Source organism: Phoenix dactylifera, chromosome 12 (genome assembly GCF_051530095.1).
Source record: "Phoenix dactylifera cultivar Ajwa chromosome 12, Ajwa_hap1_PhDact_Kaust_v1.1, whole genome shotgun sequence".
In the NCBI taxonomy this organism is placed as follows: Eukaryota; Viridiplantae; Streptophyta; class Magnoliopsida; order Arecales; family Arecaceae; genus Phoenix; species Phoenix dactylifera.
In genome coordinates, this window is record NC_143201.1 from 6,353,605 (window position 1) to 6,367,624 (window position 14,020).

At 37.7% G+C, this 14,020-nt stretch overlaps 1 protein-coding gene across 1 annotated transcript; it reads right to left on the reverse strand.

Moving 5' to 3' along the window:
• Positions 1-5,462: 5,462 nt before the first annotated feature.
• On the reverse strand, positions 5,463-14,004 carry TLP18.3 (thylakoid lumen 18.3 kDa protein). The gene is made up of 3 exons (XM_008798833.5): positions 13,585-14,004; positions 12,010-12,202; positions 5,463-5,837 (listed from the first exon to the last, which is right to left on the reverse strand). The coding sequence occupies exons 1-3, from the start codon at positions 14,002-14,004 to the stop codon at positions 5,590-5,592; spliced, it is 861 nt and encodes a 286-aa protein (XP_008797055.4). The 3' UTR covers positions 5,463-5,589.
• Between the last annotated feature and the right edge of the window lie 16 nt (positions 14,005-14,020).

Below are 14,020 nucleotides of genomic sequence, written 5' to 3' on the forward strand. Positions count from 1 at the left end.
AGAAACTTATACTGAACCCTTAGACTTTGCTACTTAGTGCCTAGGCATGGCTAAGTAATATGAAAAATATTATTAACAAAAATAATTTTTTAAAAAAAATTATCTTAAAATTCATGCTAAAATTGATTGGTGAGTCAACATACATCTATTTATTAAGGATGCGGGGATACACTATTTATTACGTTAAAAATCAATACCCTGCTACTTCCTCTTCTTTGTCGTCTCTATGTCTCAGGACACCAGACCATAGAAGACAACCCTGAGTCAGCTACCAGTGGCAAGTCAAGCATGGCTTCTCTTATCCATCTCTCCATCTCCCATGAACCCCTACTCTCTTCCCTCCTCTCTCTCTCCTCCTTTCCCCCTATCTCTATATATCTCTCTTCCTTTCTCTTCATCTCTCTATCATTCTCTCTCTCCAATCAGGTTTCTCTCTTGTGGACCTAGGGGAGACTACAGGCACATCTTACTCAAGGTATGGACTTACACCTAAGGTAGCCACAAGCCTTAAAATATTTTTGGGTCAAAGGATAGATGGCGCCCTAGGGACTAGGCTGGGTAGGGGGCACACACCAGGATCTTAGCTTCTGGTTGGCAGATTTGGGTCGCACAACCCTTGACCTTGATGGCTCTTACATTGTGGAGTCCTGAGTGGGATTGACAAACTATTGATTGGGTATTTTTTAGGTCGCACGCAGCCTGGTTCAAGATTTCTGTATTTCTAAGTTAAGTTATAAGCACTTCTAACTCTAGCATTTTTGTAATGATTTTGTAGAAATATGATTTGTATGAAATAACTTAGGAAAATGTTTGCTTATATTTTTAGAAAAATTATGAAAGTTAATGTTGTCTTTACACATATTGTTGATAGACAATTTAATTTATTTGAAATGAAAATTATGAAAAATTATTTATGGATAACTATACTTATTATGTTTATAGTAATTATTGTTCCTTCTTCCATGGAAATATTTTTAAATTACGGTTCAAGTATAAAATGCCTTACTTGAGCATGACACTAAGTGCTACTTCATCGAGTTACGTGTTGGTCTGTTTTGACGCGACTATACTCTATAAAATGGTTGATCGATTATTTGCAAACACCATGACTTTTGGATTGTCTATGCTATGGAATTATGGGTATTGTATGGATTGCTTTCTAGTTTGATCATAATTTGAGCCTAGCCTATGAGGCTGATTGTTGGCCACACATGATTCGGGAGCTTGTTTGTTTTAGGGCCTAGCAAGGTGGGGCCGATCGTTGGTATGTACTATGATGGGTATATTTTCTGTGCGACTTAGACCTAGTCTCCTTTCGGGCATGGCAAGTCAGGGTTGATTGCTAGTATGTGTAGATTGAGAGCATGCTTTATGTTCAGAATATAGTCTCTTTTAGTCACAAAGACTAAGCAAGAGTGGATGGATTTTATCTTTTTTAATTAGACATCTATTTCTTGATTAGATGCATTAAGTATTTTAATAATTACATTGATATGCATACTTTTATAAAAAAATTATTCTATGTTGATAAGGAGTTTTATTCATAGATGAAAGTTTTATACCATAATTGGAAGTAAAAGGTGGCTTATTGGGATTTAGCTCACTCATCTTTTTTTGATATATCTTTTTAGATGCTGGTGAGTAGCTAAGATGGGATCCAAGTGCTGAGTAGAGAGAAAATTAGGATTTAGTTAATTTTCTATATATCATACTTGAATAAACGAATTGATAAGATAGTTCAAAGGTTTTCCTTATTTTATAAGCTATTAAGACTATTGGAATTAGAGTAAATTATAAAAATCTTTCTATGTTTAAAAGTAAATTACACTTAAATGTATGTGAAAAGGTAAGCCTTGCATGTCCTATAGGGATAAAACCCCGTAGATGTGCAGCAATCTACAAAGTGCCAGGCTCGTGCAACAAGGTCGGGGTATGACACAAGATTTTCTTAGCTAATTTTTAATTTCAAGTCAGAATCAAATTGATTTTAACTAGAGTGGGGACCTTTTTTTTTCTTTTCCAAGATTGGGGAGGCCCCTTCCACCTGCCTAAGATGGAAGTGTAAGATTTCTCATTGCAATATAACTTTGAAAAAAAACTAAAGAGCATATACTATCACTAGATTGCTTGCCGTCGATCCATGAATGAACCTAAGCCATGGGTGTTACCCACCTATGTCCTTCACTAGTTGACCTTGGTGGGTTGGCCAATATTGTGACCGTGATGCTCATCTTTGGTCTGAACTCTTTGTTGTAAAATATCAATGCTTGAACCATCTACATGCAAGTCAGGTTTTGCCATTTGAAGATATATCTTGATCAAAGATGGTGGGACCTTTCATCTTGAACCATTGAAGAATGCCTAGAACCTGAAAGCTCCAAACTCTCATCAGGAGCCTTGTGGAAATAATACTCATCTGCACACTGATATAAGAATAAAACATTCATTAAACCAGCATGTACATATAGATGTACTTAATACTGATACTTAGGTTCACAACATACATTTATTGTAACTGATCTTGTAATATAAGATGCAAATTTTTTGCTTTCTTACAGGCAACAAATTCAAGAGATATATTCCTAAGATCGATTTCTTTCAGTCAAGGACCTTTCATGTTTGATATAGGGCAAAATGACACAGATGCATTCTTTTACAAAACAGAGGACCATGCTATTGCCTATATCCCGAACGTATTGTTGGTGTTTCAAACTAGACTTACACCACTTAGATTCAATGTTTATCAAGTAATTTTACAAAATGATTTACAAGAGAAGTGCAATTATTTTGAATGAGTACATGTATCCTCCATATTAGATCACAAATAGATAAGTAAATGGTTGACTTCTTTGTGCATTATGCACGCTGATTTCTCAAAATAAGCAATTCTAGTTACATTACTCTTCTAGCTAGACTACATAACCTATTTTCTATTTTAATATTAGCATCGAAGTAAATAAGTTATTTCTTCAATTGTAAAAAATGGAAGGGTGATCTTCAAATCAGAATTCTCACCATTTCAAGTTCGGTGGAAAAATATATGATTCTGTCCACTGCTATACTAAAATTACAGCGTGCCAATAAAATAGACTAACACTATAATTATTCTATCCACAGCTATACTGAACTCATCAATTCCACTGATGCTAAAGTTTTTGATAGTTATGGCTCCTCCTTTTTTTAAGCACTTGGGCATGCATTAATGGCTATTAATTTTTTAATTTTTTTAAACTTAAGCCTAGGCTACTATGCACAAGATTGCATCAAAACTTGAATGAATGGACACCAAATTTTTTTAAAGATTATCTAGCATTCTCCTAAATATATTTCTAATTTTATTATTTTTATTTATTTTAAAAAATTCTTTTATTTTTAATTCAAAAATATATTTTTAATTTAAAAAAGTATATATAATTCAAAAGTAAAAAGATTTTATGTCATTATGTAGATCGTTATAGATCTATAATATATAATAAAATCAAATCCAAATCAAAATTTTATCATATTTTTTTATTTTATAATTTTTAAGCTTTTTTTTTTTTTTTGCTAATGAAAAAGGGGTAGGGGGGAGGAAGGGACAAGCCCACCCCCGCGTAGCAGCCCCCACTGGGCCCCCGCCCCGCCGGGAGAATGTTCGATGCGGGCAGAAATGGCCGTGTGTTGGGCACCCCGACCGGTTTTACTCATACCCTCCCCACCCGTAGGCCCGGCTCAGCTACTCCTCTGAGCTCTGGCTCGAGTCCCACGTATGAGTACGTCACACCCGGCACCACCCCGGCTACTAGCGGTTCAAGAGCGGTCCTACACCACAAGTCCAAGTAGTGGCCAAAGTAATGAGCTTCGGTCCACAATTTAATCGTCGCCGCAGCGATTCAAACTTGGAACCTTATGGTTAGAATTGCTGCCCAGTACCACTAGGCTACCACCTTGGTGGTAAGCTATTTTTTCAAGTTTCAAAAAAAGAGAGAGAATGAGATAGCAAAAATTAAGCACACCTTATTTAGGCTTGGATCTTCCTTCTAAACTACTAAATTGATGTGATTTTTGAGTTATCGAGAAGGAAGAGCGGCGAAAACCTCTCCGTCGCTTTCAATTATTGTTGGAAAGGAAAAGGCCTTCCCAACAACAAATAATGTCTGAGGACAAATCAAAAGAGGGGGCCTGGTTCAGAACTGAGTCGATTCAGTATGAACCGACCAGTTCTTACTTAGTTTGAACAGAACCGGCCGGTTCTAGATGATTCCAGCCAATTCTAGGTTGGTTCGCACCAGTTTCGGCTAGTTTAGGGTCGGAACCAAAAAAATAAATGCGAACCGATTTGGTTTTGCACTGGGTTGGCTCGGTACTGTCCGAACCGAGCGGTTGGGCCTGGTTCGACAGACCATGCTATAGAGGATCCTTTGACAATCGATCCAAATAATTTATCCTTATCTTTACCTCAGTCTTTTACCTTAGGAGTAGGTATAACTTAGATCATCTACTATCGTCCAGCATTATACTTTTACCATATCCCAATGTTACACCCCTACCATAGCCCAATGCTACACACTTCTTCAGTAGCCTGGCTCTATACCTCTATCTAGTTCCATATCCAGTTCCATCTCTTTCGAATTGTATTGTGACAGTGAAGAAAGTTCTTGAAGCTCAAGTTATCTGAACCTATGCTACTCTCTATCCTTCTTTCGACCCATATCTTTCCAACTAGCCCAATGCCGGAAGCACGTCCGTGCATGTATCCAGATCTCACCCAGGCAAGATTGACGACATGCCTTCTGTCTCGACCAACCGAGTTTCCTGGCTTGGTTGGAACAAAAGGGGAAGGGCAATAGTAGTGTCAACCTAAGAGCAAGATTCAAGTGTTACGAAGGAAGTAAGGATGATCATATATTTTTGAAATGGTTTTTGACAATTGTTCATTGTTATATTATACAGAATTTTCTCACAAAGAGTTGTTCTTCCAGGAGTAATTTTATAGCATTAACACGATCTTTGTCCTGGCATCCTCATCATTAGGTGCCACTTTGATACTAGCATGATAGAGAGAGAGAGAGAGAGAGAGAATGGTCGGGAAGGGAAAGGGGAAGGAAATCTTCCATTGTAGTGTCACCAGATGGAGATAGGCAGTTGTTCATGTTTGAGGGATTACATGACCTTGACCATTTTATGACCACAAATAGATCCTGTCCAGTCTAAACCTGCTAATTTTGCACCTGATTCCTATTGGATTTGTGAGTTGCAAGGCTTGTCGTCTCAGTACCAAACCACGTATCGGTACCATCCTATTATAGCGTCTGTACGTGGTATTGTACGAGATGGTAAGGTATACCGAGTGTTGATATGGTACAAAACTACATACTAGTTTAGTACCGATATGGTGTGGTACACCTGGTACAACAAACCTTGGTGGGTTGGCTCAAATATTGCCACCACTCAGTTCATATAATCACATGATGCTTCTTGCATGCATGCAAACCCTAAAAGGAATAGAGCACATATAAATATGATTCAGGATTCTGTGTGATTACATATATTCTAATGGATAATATCTTCAAATTAGAATTTCAACACTGATTGCTGTACACATACAACCTACTTCTTCGAGACATAGGCATAGTATTGTGCCATGGGAACCACAAAAGCAATCACTAGTAAGCCTCCAACTACAAGGCTAAATTGTCCCCGTTTCTCTTCAGTCTCTTCCCTGGTCTTGAAGTTGGATTCACGCTTGTTTTCTTGGAACTTCGGTCCTCCAGGATCTGGCAACCCATCAACAGCAGCAACTAGGCGTTTGGCAGTACTAAGCATAGCTTCATTGTACTTCTCCTCTGTAGCCAGCACTGCAAGAACAAAAGTGAAAAACTTAACTATAACTTCAATGGTGAGAAGAGACATGTCATCTAGTAACTCATTGTACTTTTTCATCAAGTTGTTCTACTGTCTATTTTCAGTTTTAAAGCATCGAACAACTGAATGATGGATTTTCTATCAAGATATATGCAATGGAGTTATTACATGCAAAACAATTTGCTCGATGAACATGACTAATAGCTATCATAGATATGGCATGAATTTAATTCAAATCACATTTCACAAACTCTAGCTTACAAGCGAGTGTTTTACATAAATAACAGCGTTGGCTGGTAACAGTTTAGAAGTTTGATATTCAAAACATCTCAGAATAGGAGTATTGATTTAGAAAAATGCCATATGAATACTTCGTACTTTAAAATCATGAACAATAAAAAAATTTAAAATAAGATAAGATGTGTTCATGTTCATTGTGTTACTTTTTCTGTCAACTTGTTTTCACTAATTATTTTCTGTTTAAACCATGCAACATCAAAATAGATTTCCTTCTATAGAAAAATAATAAAAGCTATTATGAACATTGACAACATACTCCACGTCTATGACTAATCGCTATTATTGATAGAGAATGGAGTCATAGTTTAGAAATCATGTTCTACATCCTATTAATTAGCGTTGGTTGTTATGTTTTACATTCTCTATTAATGTGGAGTAATATAAATAGAGAACACAGCAATTGAAGACATGATATGTGCAACTTCTGAAAATAAGGGTAACGATTTAGAACCATGCACATAAGAATATTCTCTGTCTAAAATTTATGCACAAACAAATAATGTCTATCTCTATATGCATCAGATCTTTCTGGATAGTGTAGCATCTTTGTTAGGTGCACCAGGTATTGCCTCAAGCAAATAAATTCTAAAGTATCAAAAGCTCATGCAAGCTAAATATACTAGGAAGATATCGAACAATATTCTCATGTAGAGAGTGAAATGCAACGACCCTTGATGAAAAGTAGTGCAATAAGAACTAAGAAGCATTGTACCAAAAAAAAAGAGAGAGAGCAGAAAAAATCATTATGATTTGGGTTATCGGACAAAAACTGAAAATGTTAATATTATTTTTGAATTGTCAACAATACTAATATTGCTTTCCTATCATTATATTTAAGTGTGTCTAGGACTATTTTTTTTTGAGAGAGTGAGAGATTAGGAAAGGCCTAATCACTTTCATTAAGCATATGAAAGCGCAAATATAGGAAACAAAACAGCAAGAAACAAAAGTAACAATAAAGAAAATATATAAGGAGAAAACAGAGGAATTCAGACAATATGCTTAAGAAGAATTGTATGGTAATGCCATAGAATAGATGTCATGCATTTACCATTTGACATCCAGGATTTATAGTTATATCAGAATTTTGCTTAACACGTTAAGACAAATAAGCGTCTAGGTTTGCATTGGGGTGTTGGACATGCTGTGGTGGGATATAGCATAGATAACGCTATGGTGGCACCAATTAATTGCTTTCAAGCATGGAGGGTATGCTGATAGAGGGAGATGCTATTCATATCATTCATCTAAGTAAATGAAGCTTATCAAACATAAAGTGCATTAATTTTAAATGACTGATATTATGGTCTGGTACTCTAAATTAGCAACTATTTTCGTGGTTGAACAGCTTGCAAGAATGTACCCAAGTAAAACCTATTATTTACAGCCCTTGCAATACTAGATCAAATGATAAAGTTTTTATTAGGGCATGATGATTTTTTTTTTTGAAGATGTTGTGCACTGTGAGCAATCCTTCATATTACTTCTCTTAACATTGAGTAATGAGTTTTAAATAATGTTGAAGTATTTAGTTCATGGCTTCTAGTATGTAATTATAGAGTACGATGGAAAGTGAAGAAACAATTGCATCTAAGAGAATACAAATGCATGGAAGTATACCAGGTTCAATGAATGGGTTGTGGGCCCGTGGCCAAGAAATTTCAAATTGCAGATGCATGAAGGTAAAAACTTTCAAGATAAAGATGCAAGAGAAGAATTAAGTTTGCTAATACATTTCATGGGCGAATGTGGAGCACAAGACCTTGTTTCCACTGCTCTGAATGAAAGATTGCCACCTCAGATATAGTTTCCACTCACTTTTCAGTGATATAAAGAAAGAGCCCCCAACTAGCTTTAGAGAACATCTAAAATAAGAGCTCCAGAGGATAGAAAGAAAGCAGAAAAAGCTTTAGAGAGGGGTCTAATCCAGTAAATGTCCATGGCCTTCTAATGGACTCCAATAGATGATGGATCACTACCCCACAATGCCCCTTTCACTAAAACTATAACAAAGTGCCAATATGCATTCTACATAAAAACCACCTCTATAAAACACATATGACACTTAAGTTTACCACATACAAATCTCAACTGATTTGAATAGGTCTTACATTAAAAAGGATGGACAAGGGGCTATATTCTCTCCCTATCATGCCACCACTAAAATCGGCCATATTTTCTTATAACGCCCTTTCATCAGGACTATTTGAAGATAATTCTCGAGGAAGTTAGGAGTTAGAAGATTGTTGCCTACTTTTAAATCTCTTTGGTGCTTTTGGAGATCTCAGCATGAACTAGCAAATTAGTAATCAATGTGGGACCAGGTTGTCCTAGCCTCTCTTGGATCTGCTAAATTGAGAGGAACACTCCAATGTTTAGTAGCAAATATAGGAAGGTTGGTGACTATATGAGAGCTGCCATTAGATTCTTCACTCTATGGAATTGATGGTAAAGCAAAAGCATGCATCTGGTTTTGTAATTATCTTGTTGTAGCATTGTTGATAGGTGCTCTACCCACAGTTCATTTTGTTCTTCTCATTATCCTAAATTCTCAACAAAGTAGTTGGATCTTGCCTCCCTCCTGTTTTTTGGTAAAAATTTCACTCCCTATTTAAAGAAAAAGGAGGTGTAGGGAGTCTAAAGCTCTCACTCCCCCATTAGATTAATAACTACATATGATACTGGCACACCATGCGATATCATCATAGTTAAGAAACCAACAAGGTCATACTTCGCCAATCTCACTATATCTATCAAAGTTAAGAAACCATCAAGGATTTTATTTCTCAATCTCCATAGGATATCTTCCTATTTCTTAAAGGAATTTGTGAAATTAATTTCTTCAATTCCTTATCCCTAATTTTAGTAACAATTATTTCTTCAATCTCATTAGGATTCATTTTGCACCCCAATTCTCAAATTACTTTCTTAATTCTCTAATTCTTAGTTTGCCCTAGCCGCTTGACTTCGTGAGAAAGTCTCCATTAAGCCATTTTCTTATAAACCCCTCTTCTTTGTTTCACATTTGGTATCTGTGTCATCACCTAGATCCCTTTAGTTACCATTCTATATGCAACCAAATAATCCATCCATTTCCCAACTATGTTTAGTGTACTAAACAATGTAGGATGAGTCCCATCAAACTAACAATTTTTCCTATATTATAGCACACTTCAAAATGTAGTTGACATGAGAACACAAGTTTATGTTCAGATTATAACATTTGAGCGTCTTTTATTTGTAATAAATTATCGTACCTTAAGAGAAATATTTAGACTTGCGTCCATTAAACATAGAATGCTTTCAAGTACAAACTGCTCAACTATTTCAAACTTTTAAATAAAAGAAAATTGCTTTTCATGAAGTCTTGATAATTGTAGTGCTAGTATTCCTCGCCGTCATGATTTAAGCTCCTATTGACAAGAAAATCCTGCAATTCATCCAAGAAGTGTATTGTTAATGTACATAATGCTTTCCGTCAAAGTTCACTGAACCAATACCAGCAATCGTACCAGCTAGTGACAGGAGAGAAAGATAGAGAGGAGAAAGAGAGAGAGGGGCGAAAGCCACCAAGATCATCATCATCTTTGGGAGAGAGAGAGTCTAAGAGAGAGAGAGAGGATGAAGTCAACATGGTCATCATCTTCAGGAAAGAGAGAGAGAGGGTGAGAGAGAAAGGAAAGAGAGAGGGCAGGGGCGGCTCAATACATGGGGCCTAAGGCGAATCCAATGAATGAGGCCTTTTTTTTTTTAATAATAATTTAGTAATTATTCTAAATGAAGGGCCATGAAACTGATTAAATAACTGAGATAATACTTGGCAATACTGTTTACCATGTCAAGCAAGAGCCGGATAGGAAAAGGTCATCCCATGGCACTTCATGGACAAGGTAAGAAAAGAATTTGTCCATAAAGAAACCTCTCAATAAGAGAAAGTAGGGTCATTATGGAAAATTCACTCCATCAAATTAATAAAAGTCCCATCCCACCATCTCCCCTTCAAGTGAGTACCCAAGCAGCAACTGCAACATCACGGCACAGCAGCCATTCAACCCCCTCCCTCCTTTTCTCTCTCTACCACCCAAGAGGGGAGAAGAAACCGAGAGGAGAAAACTAAAAGAATCTCCACCCTCCAAGACGTCCATCTCCAATCCCCCTATATTTCTTCCGGATGGCCCAGCTGGATGAGGAGTAATGTGAGGGAAGGAAAACCAAGACCAAAACCAAAAAAGAGAAGGGATGAAAGGTAAGAGTGGCTTTAGGCGTCTATCAAGCCAACCAAATCCCTCCTCTCTCTCTCTCTCGCCCCCCCCCCCCCCCCCAAAACCCAAAACAAAACTACTGTCCCCAACTTCCAAATTGCCCCTCTGCAGGCCAGGAAACTCTCCACCGATGGAGGGGGGAAGATTCTTAGCCAGCTCCTGATCCCGTTTATATCGGGCCTTTGCTTCCTTTTGGTCAGCCTCCCGGGGCCTTCCATTGGCCCGGAGCCTTAGGCAACCGCCTCAGTCGCCTAAGGCTCGGGCCGGCCCTGAGAGAGGGTGAAGTGCATACTTGTGTTCATTGTTGAAGGCGGTGACAAAACCTAACCCTAGCCGGATGCAAGTGGGAGGTAAAGAGTGATCAAAAGGCAAGGCAACCCAAGGCCAAGTCGTGAGAGGAGGGCGTGTTACAAAGATAACAAACCGCCCTAACACCTTGAACCAAGTAGAACCAAGCATTACCCGGTGGTTCTCTTCAATTCGATTGGTTCAGGCTGGTTTGAGGCCTATTCTAAAGCAAACTTGCATCGCAATCTGGTTTCTGCTTTTGTTATTTCAAAGTAATCTTAGGCTTAAGTATCACATGTTGCATTAGTCTTCTGTTAGTGTAAATGTTATAGAATTGACCCTTAATCACTAGATGCTTGTAACTTCAAACTTCTTAATTATGAGCTGCAATGTTTCCAATAAATCCAAAATCGGTTTTTGTTGAGTCATAGTTGGTTGTAGCTTTGATCCCTGAACTCTTAAAGCTCTAAGCACTAATGCACATGTGAGTCCTCTTAAGTCAAAAAACCAACCTATTCCATGCCTGAGCACTACTTTTCATCCATATTTTTTTTATCATCTAGTTTTTAAAAGCATAGCCTGAATCAGAGCAGTCTATAATGATGTTTGCAAGCAAATATTGGAAGTATCCATAGCACCAAATGCTTCAAATTTCATACTTGATTAGCAACTACAACCTCCTCAATGGGGCAAAAGATGCTTCTCTAGTCTTAATTTTTTGACTTTGACCTTTCTTTGCACAACATTCCAAGCTCTTTGTGGAATGAGAATCCTGATGAGTGATGATGCTGAGATGATTTGTAGGGAGAGACATTGGGATGAAACATGAAAACAAATAATGAGTGTACCTATCAGAAAAAGTTTAAAATCTAGTACAAAAATCAACTATGGACTATGCAGTCACTGTGCATATTGATTTTGAATCTATAAAGTGTATATGCTTTAGGCTCTGAGTTCAACTTAAGTTTGTCTTGGTTTCAATTCAGAACTGTACAGTAGATGGCGGATTTAGGTGGTATAGTGTAATGTGGGAACTCAGTTTTGTAAGTGCAAAGGGTTGAGCTTTGCAAGTTTAAGAGCTTAGAAATCACTGTTAATTCAATCAATAGCCATCAAGGTTTCACAAGTTGACACGTTAAGGTCTAGGTATCAAATTTAACAGCTGGTTGCATGTGATTTTGGGTTCAGGTTATGAGCAACTTCCTGCACAAAGTGCCACTCCCTCAAAAAATCAGCATCTGATTTATAATCTGGTAGGTTAAAATCATTTGTTTATTGTTATCGAAAAAGTATAACAATAAAACAAGTGCCTTACCTGGAAGGTTTTCAGATACAGTAGCATCAAGAATAGTATCTCCAACAGCTTGGATGAATGCAGGTCCACCTGTGATTGCTCCTTCTTTTTGACTGGTAACCAGGATAACTATTCCCTTGTTATTACCTTCTTCAATTGTGGGGTACCATTTCTCCAACACCTGATCAGCATACTCAAAAGCATCTGCTTTGCTCTGCAATCAAATTTACCAATTCTTATCAAATTTATAAAACTAAAAATCTCACTCTCCTTTTGATAAAGAAAAATGGCTAGAAGTTTGATGGGTTGACAACCACAAAATTTCAGAAAATGGAAACCCTTTTAAAGCTCACCAATAAATAATTAAATGGAAGTTTATAAAGCTAGTATTATTTTCATTATATGTCTTTGGTTTTTCAGTTAAATTTCAGTGTCATTAAGATATATAAGAACTGCCATAAAAAATCGGGAGTCATGGCCTGATTGTAATGTGATGCTGTACTTGGAATGCAGTGGAGATCCCTGACAACAACTTGGGATTCTGGCATTGAAGAGTTGAGCTAGTCTTGCAGCACATTTCTTCTTTTCCTCATCATAACTTCATAATCAACAAAATAGCATTACTTCAAGACATTGGTGATGAAGAAGCTATTCAGAGATATAGAATTTCTGTTAAATATATTTCATAAAATTATCAGCACTCTGATCTGCTGCTCAAGAATTGATGTGTCCAGGGATTAATATTTTGAAAGAGCCAGAAAGAGATCATAAGGACTAGATAGAATAACCTAAACAGCAGGTACAATATATTCTACAGTACTGTAAAAGACATTCAGGAGTAACTAGGGCTAGCTGAGGTACATGATGGTCTAACACTCACCCCTACCCATCTGTTTTGCCACCTTAAGCTGGAAGGGCAAGCCACATTTAGAGTTCCTTCTCACAGCAAAACTGGGCTTCCACCTAAGCTAATTAGTTCTATAGGCCTCTTCCCTTCGCCCCTACCACTCATCAATTTCTACTAACGACACATTCATTAAGGACTTGAATATGGGAAGCAGCTAGCTACACACCTAATTTCAGATAAGTCACCACCACTCATGTTTGAACCAGAGATCTCTCGCCGAGATGGGCGCCGACTAGCTGAGCTACCAGCAAGTATGCAACCAATTTCAGAGTCTACCAGAGAAGGTAAAAAAATTGAAAAAACATTCACAAAAGCTTCAAATCGAGAATGCTTAGGTCAGCAGAAATCAGACATCATGGCAATGTTGGACACCAAGTTGATAAGAAATTGGTGCAAAAATTAGTTCATGTCAACTGTCCAAATACCTTCCAACAAGAAATTTTTATTGCTCTCGAATGTGCAGATCATCAAACAGTAGCACCTGATAATTATAGCCAGTTTACACAATATCAAGGGTTCCTTTTAAAATGGGAAAAAAAAATCTATGTGAGAGTAGACAAAACAAACTTAACAAGTTCTGTTGTTGCAAGTTGTAAAATATCAAGAGTAAGAATGAAGGGATTTCGCTGCAGTACTTCACATATGTAAAATGAAGACTGCCATTAGTGATGATTAGAATGGATACATACTGTAAGCTTGCGAAGTGTGATGAAATTGATTTGTAGATTCTTCCTCGACTCCAAATCGGATAGGAGCTGCTTCAGATCAGATTTGGTGACTCGGCTTAGTACACCCGCATCATCAACAACATATGATTCTGTCGGTGGGCCGTCATTGAGCACGTCAAACTCTGACGCAATCGCCGGGGAGTCAAGGGATGGAACTGGGCAGAAGTTGATGGCCAGCGAGAGGGCAGCGGCGGCCAGTCCATGGTGGAGGTGGGAGATCCAGCTCTTTTGGGTGGGAGGTGGAGAAGATGTCTTTCTAAGGCCTGAAGTGATGGACTTGGTGGGTGTTAAAGAAGCTTGGAGCTGTTGAGAGGGGGACTTGAAGAGAAGGGGTTTGGGATTGAGAAGTGGAGTGGAGGAGGGAGAGAAGATGGTTTCCATTAAGAAGAAGGAGAAA

Coding starts and splice junctions, on each gene's coding strand:
- TLP18.3 (XM_008798833.5), bottom strand. CDS start 14,004: ATGGAAACCATCTTCTCTCCCTCCTCCACTCCACTTCTCAATCCCAAA. Junction 12,203..13,584: donor TCACACTTCGCAAGCTTACA/GTATGTATCCAT, acceptor ATTTGATTGCAG/AGCAAAGCAGATGCTTTTGA. Junction 5,838..12,009: donor TGTATCTGAAAACCTTCCAG/GTAAGGCACTTG, acceptor TTGTTCTTGCAG/TGCTGGCTACAGAGGAGAAG.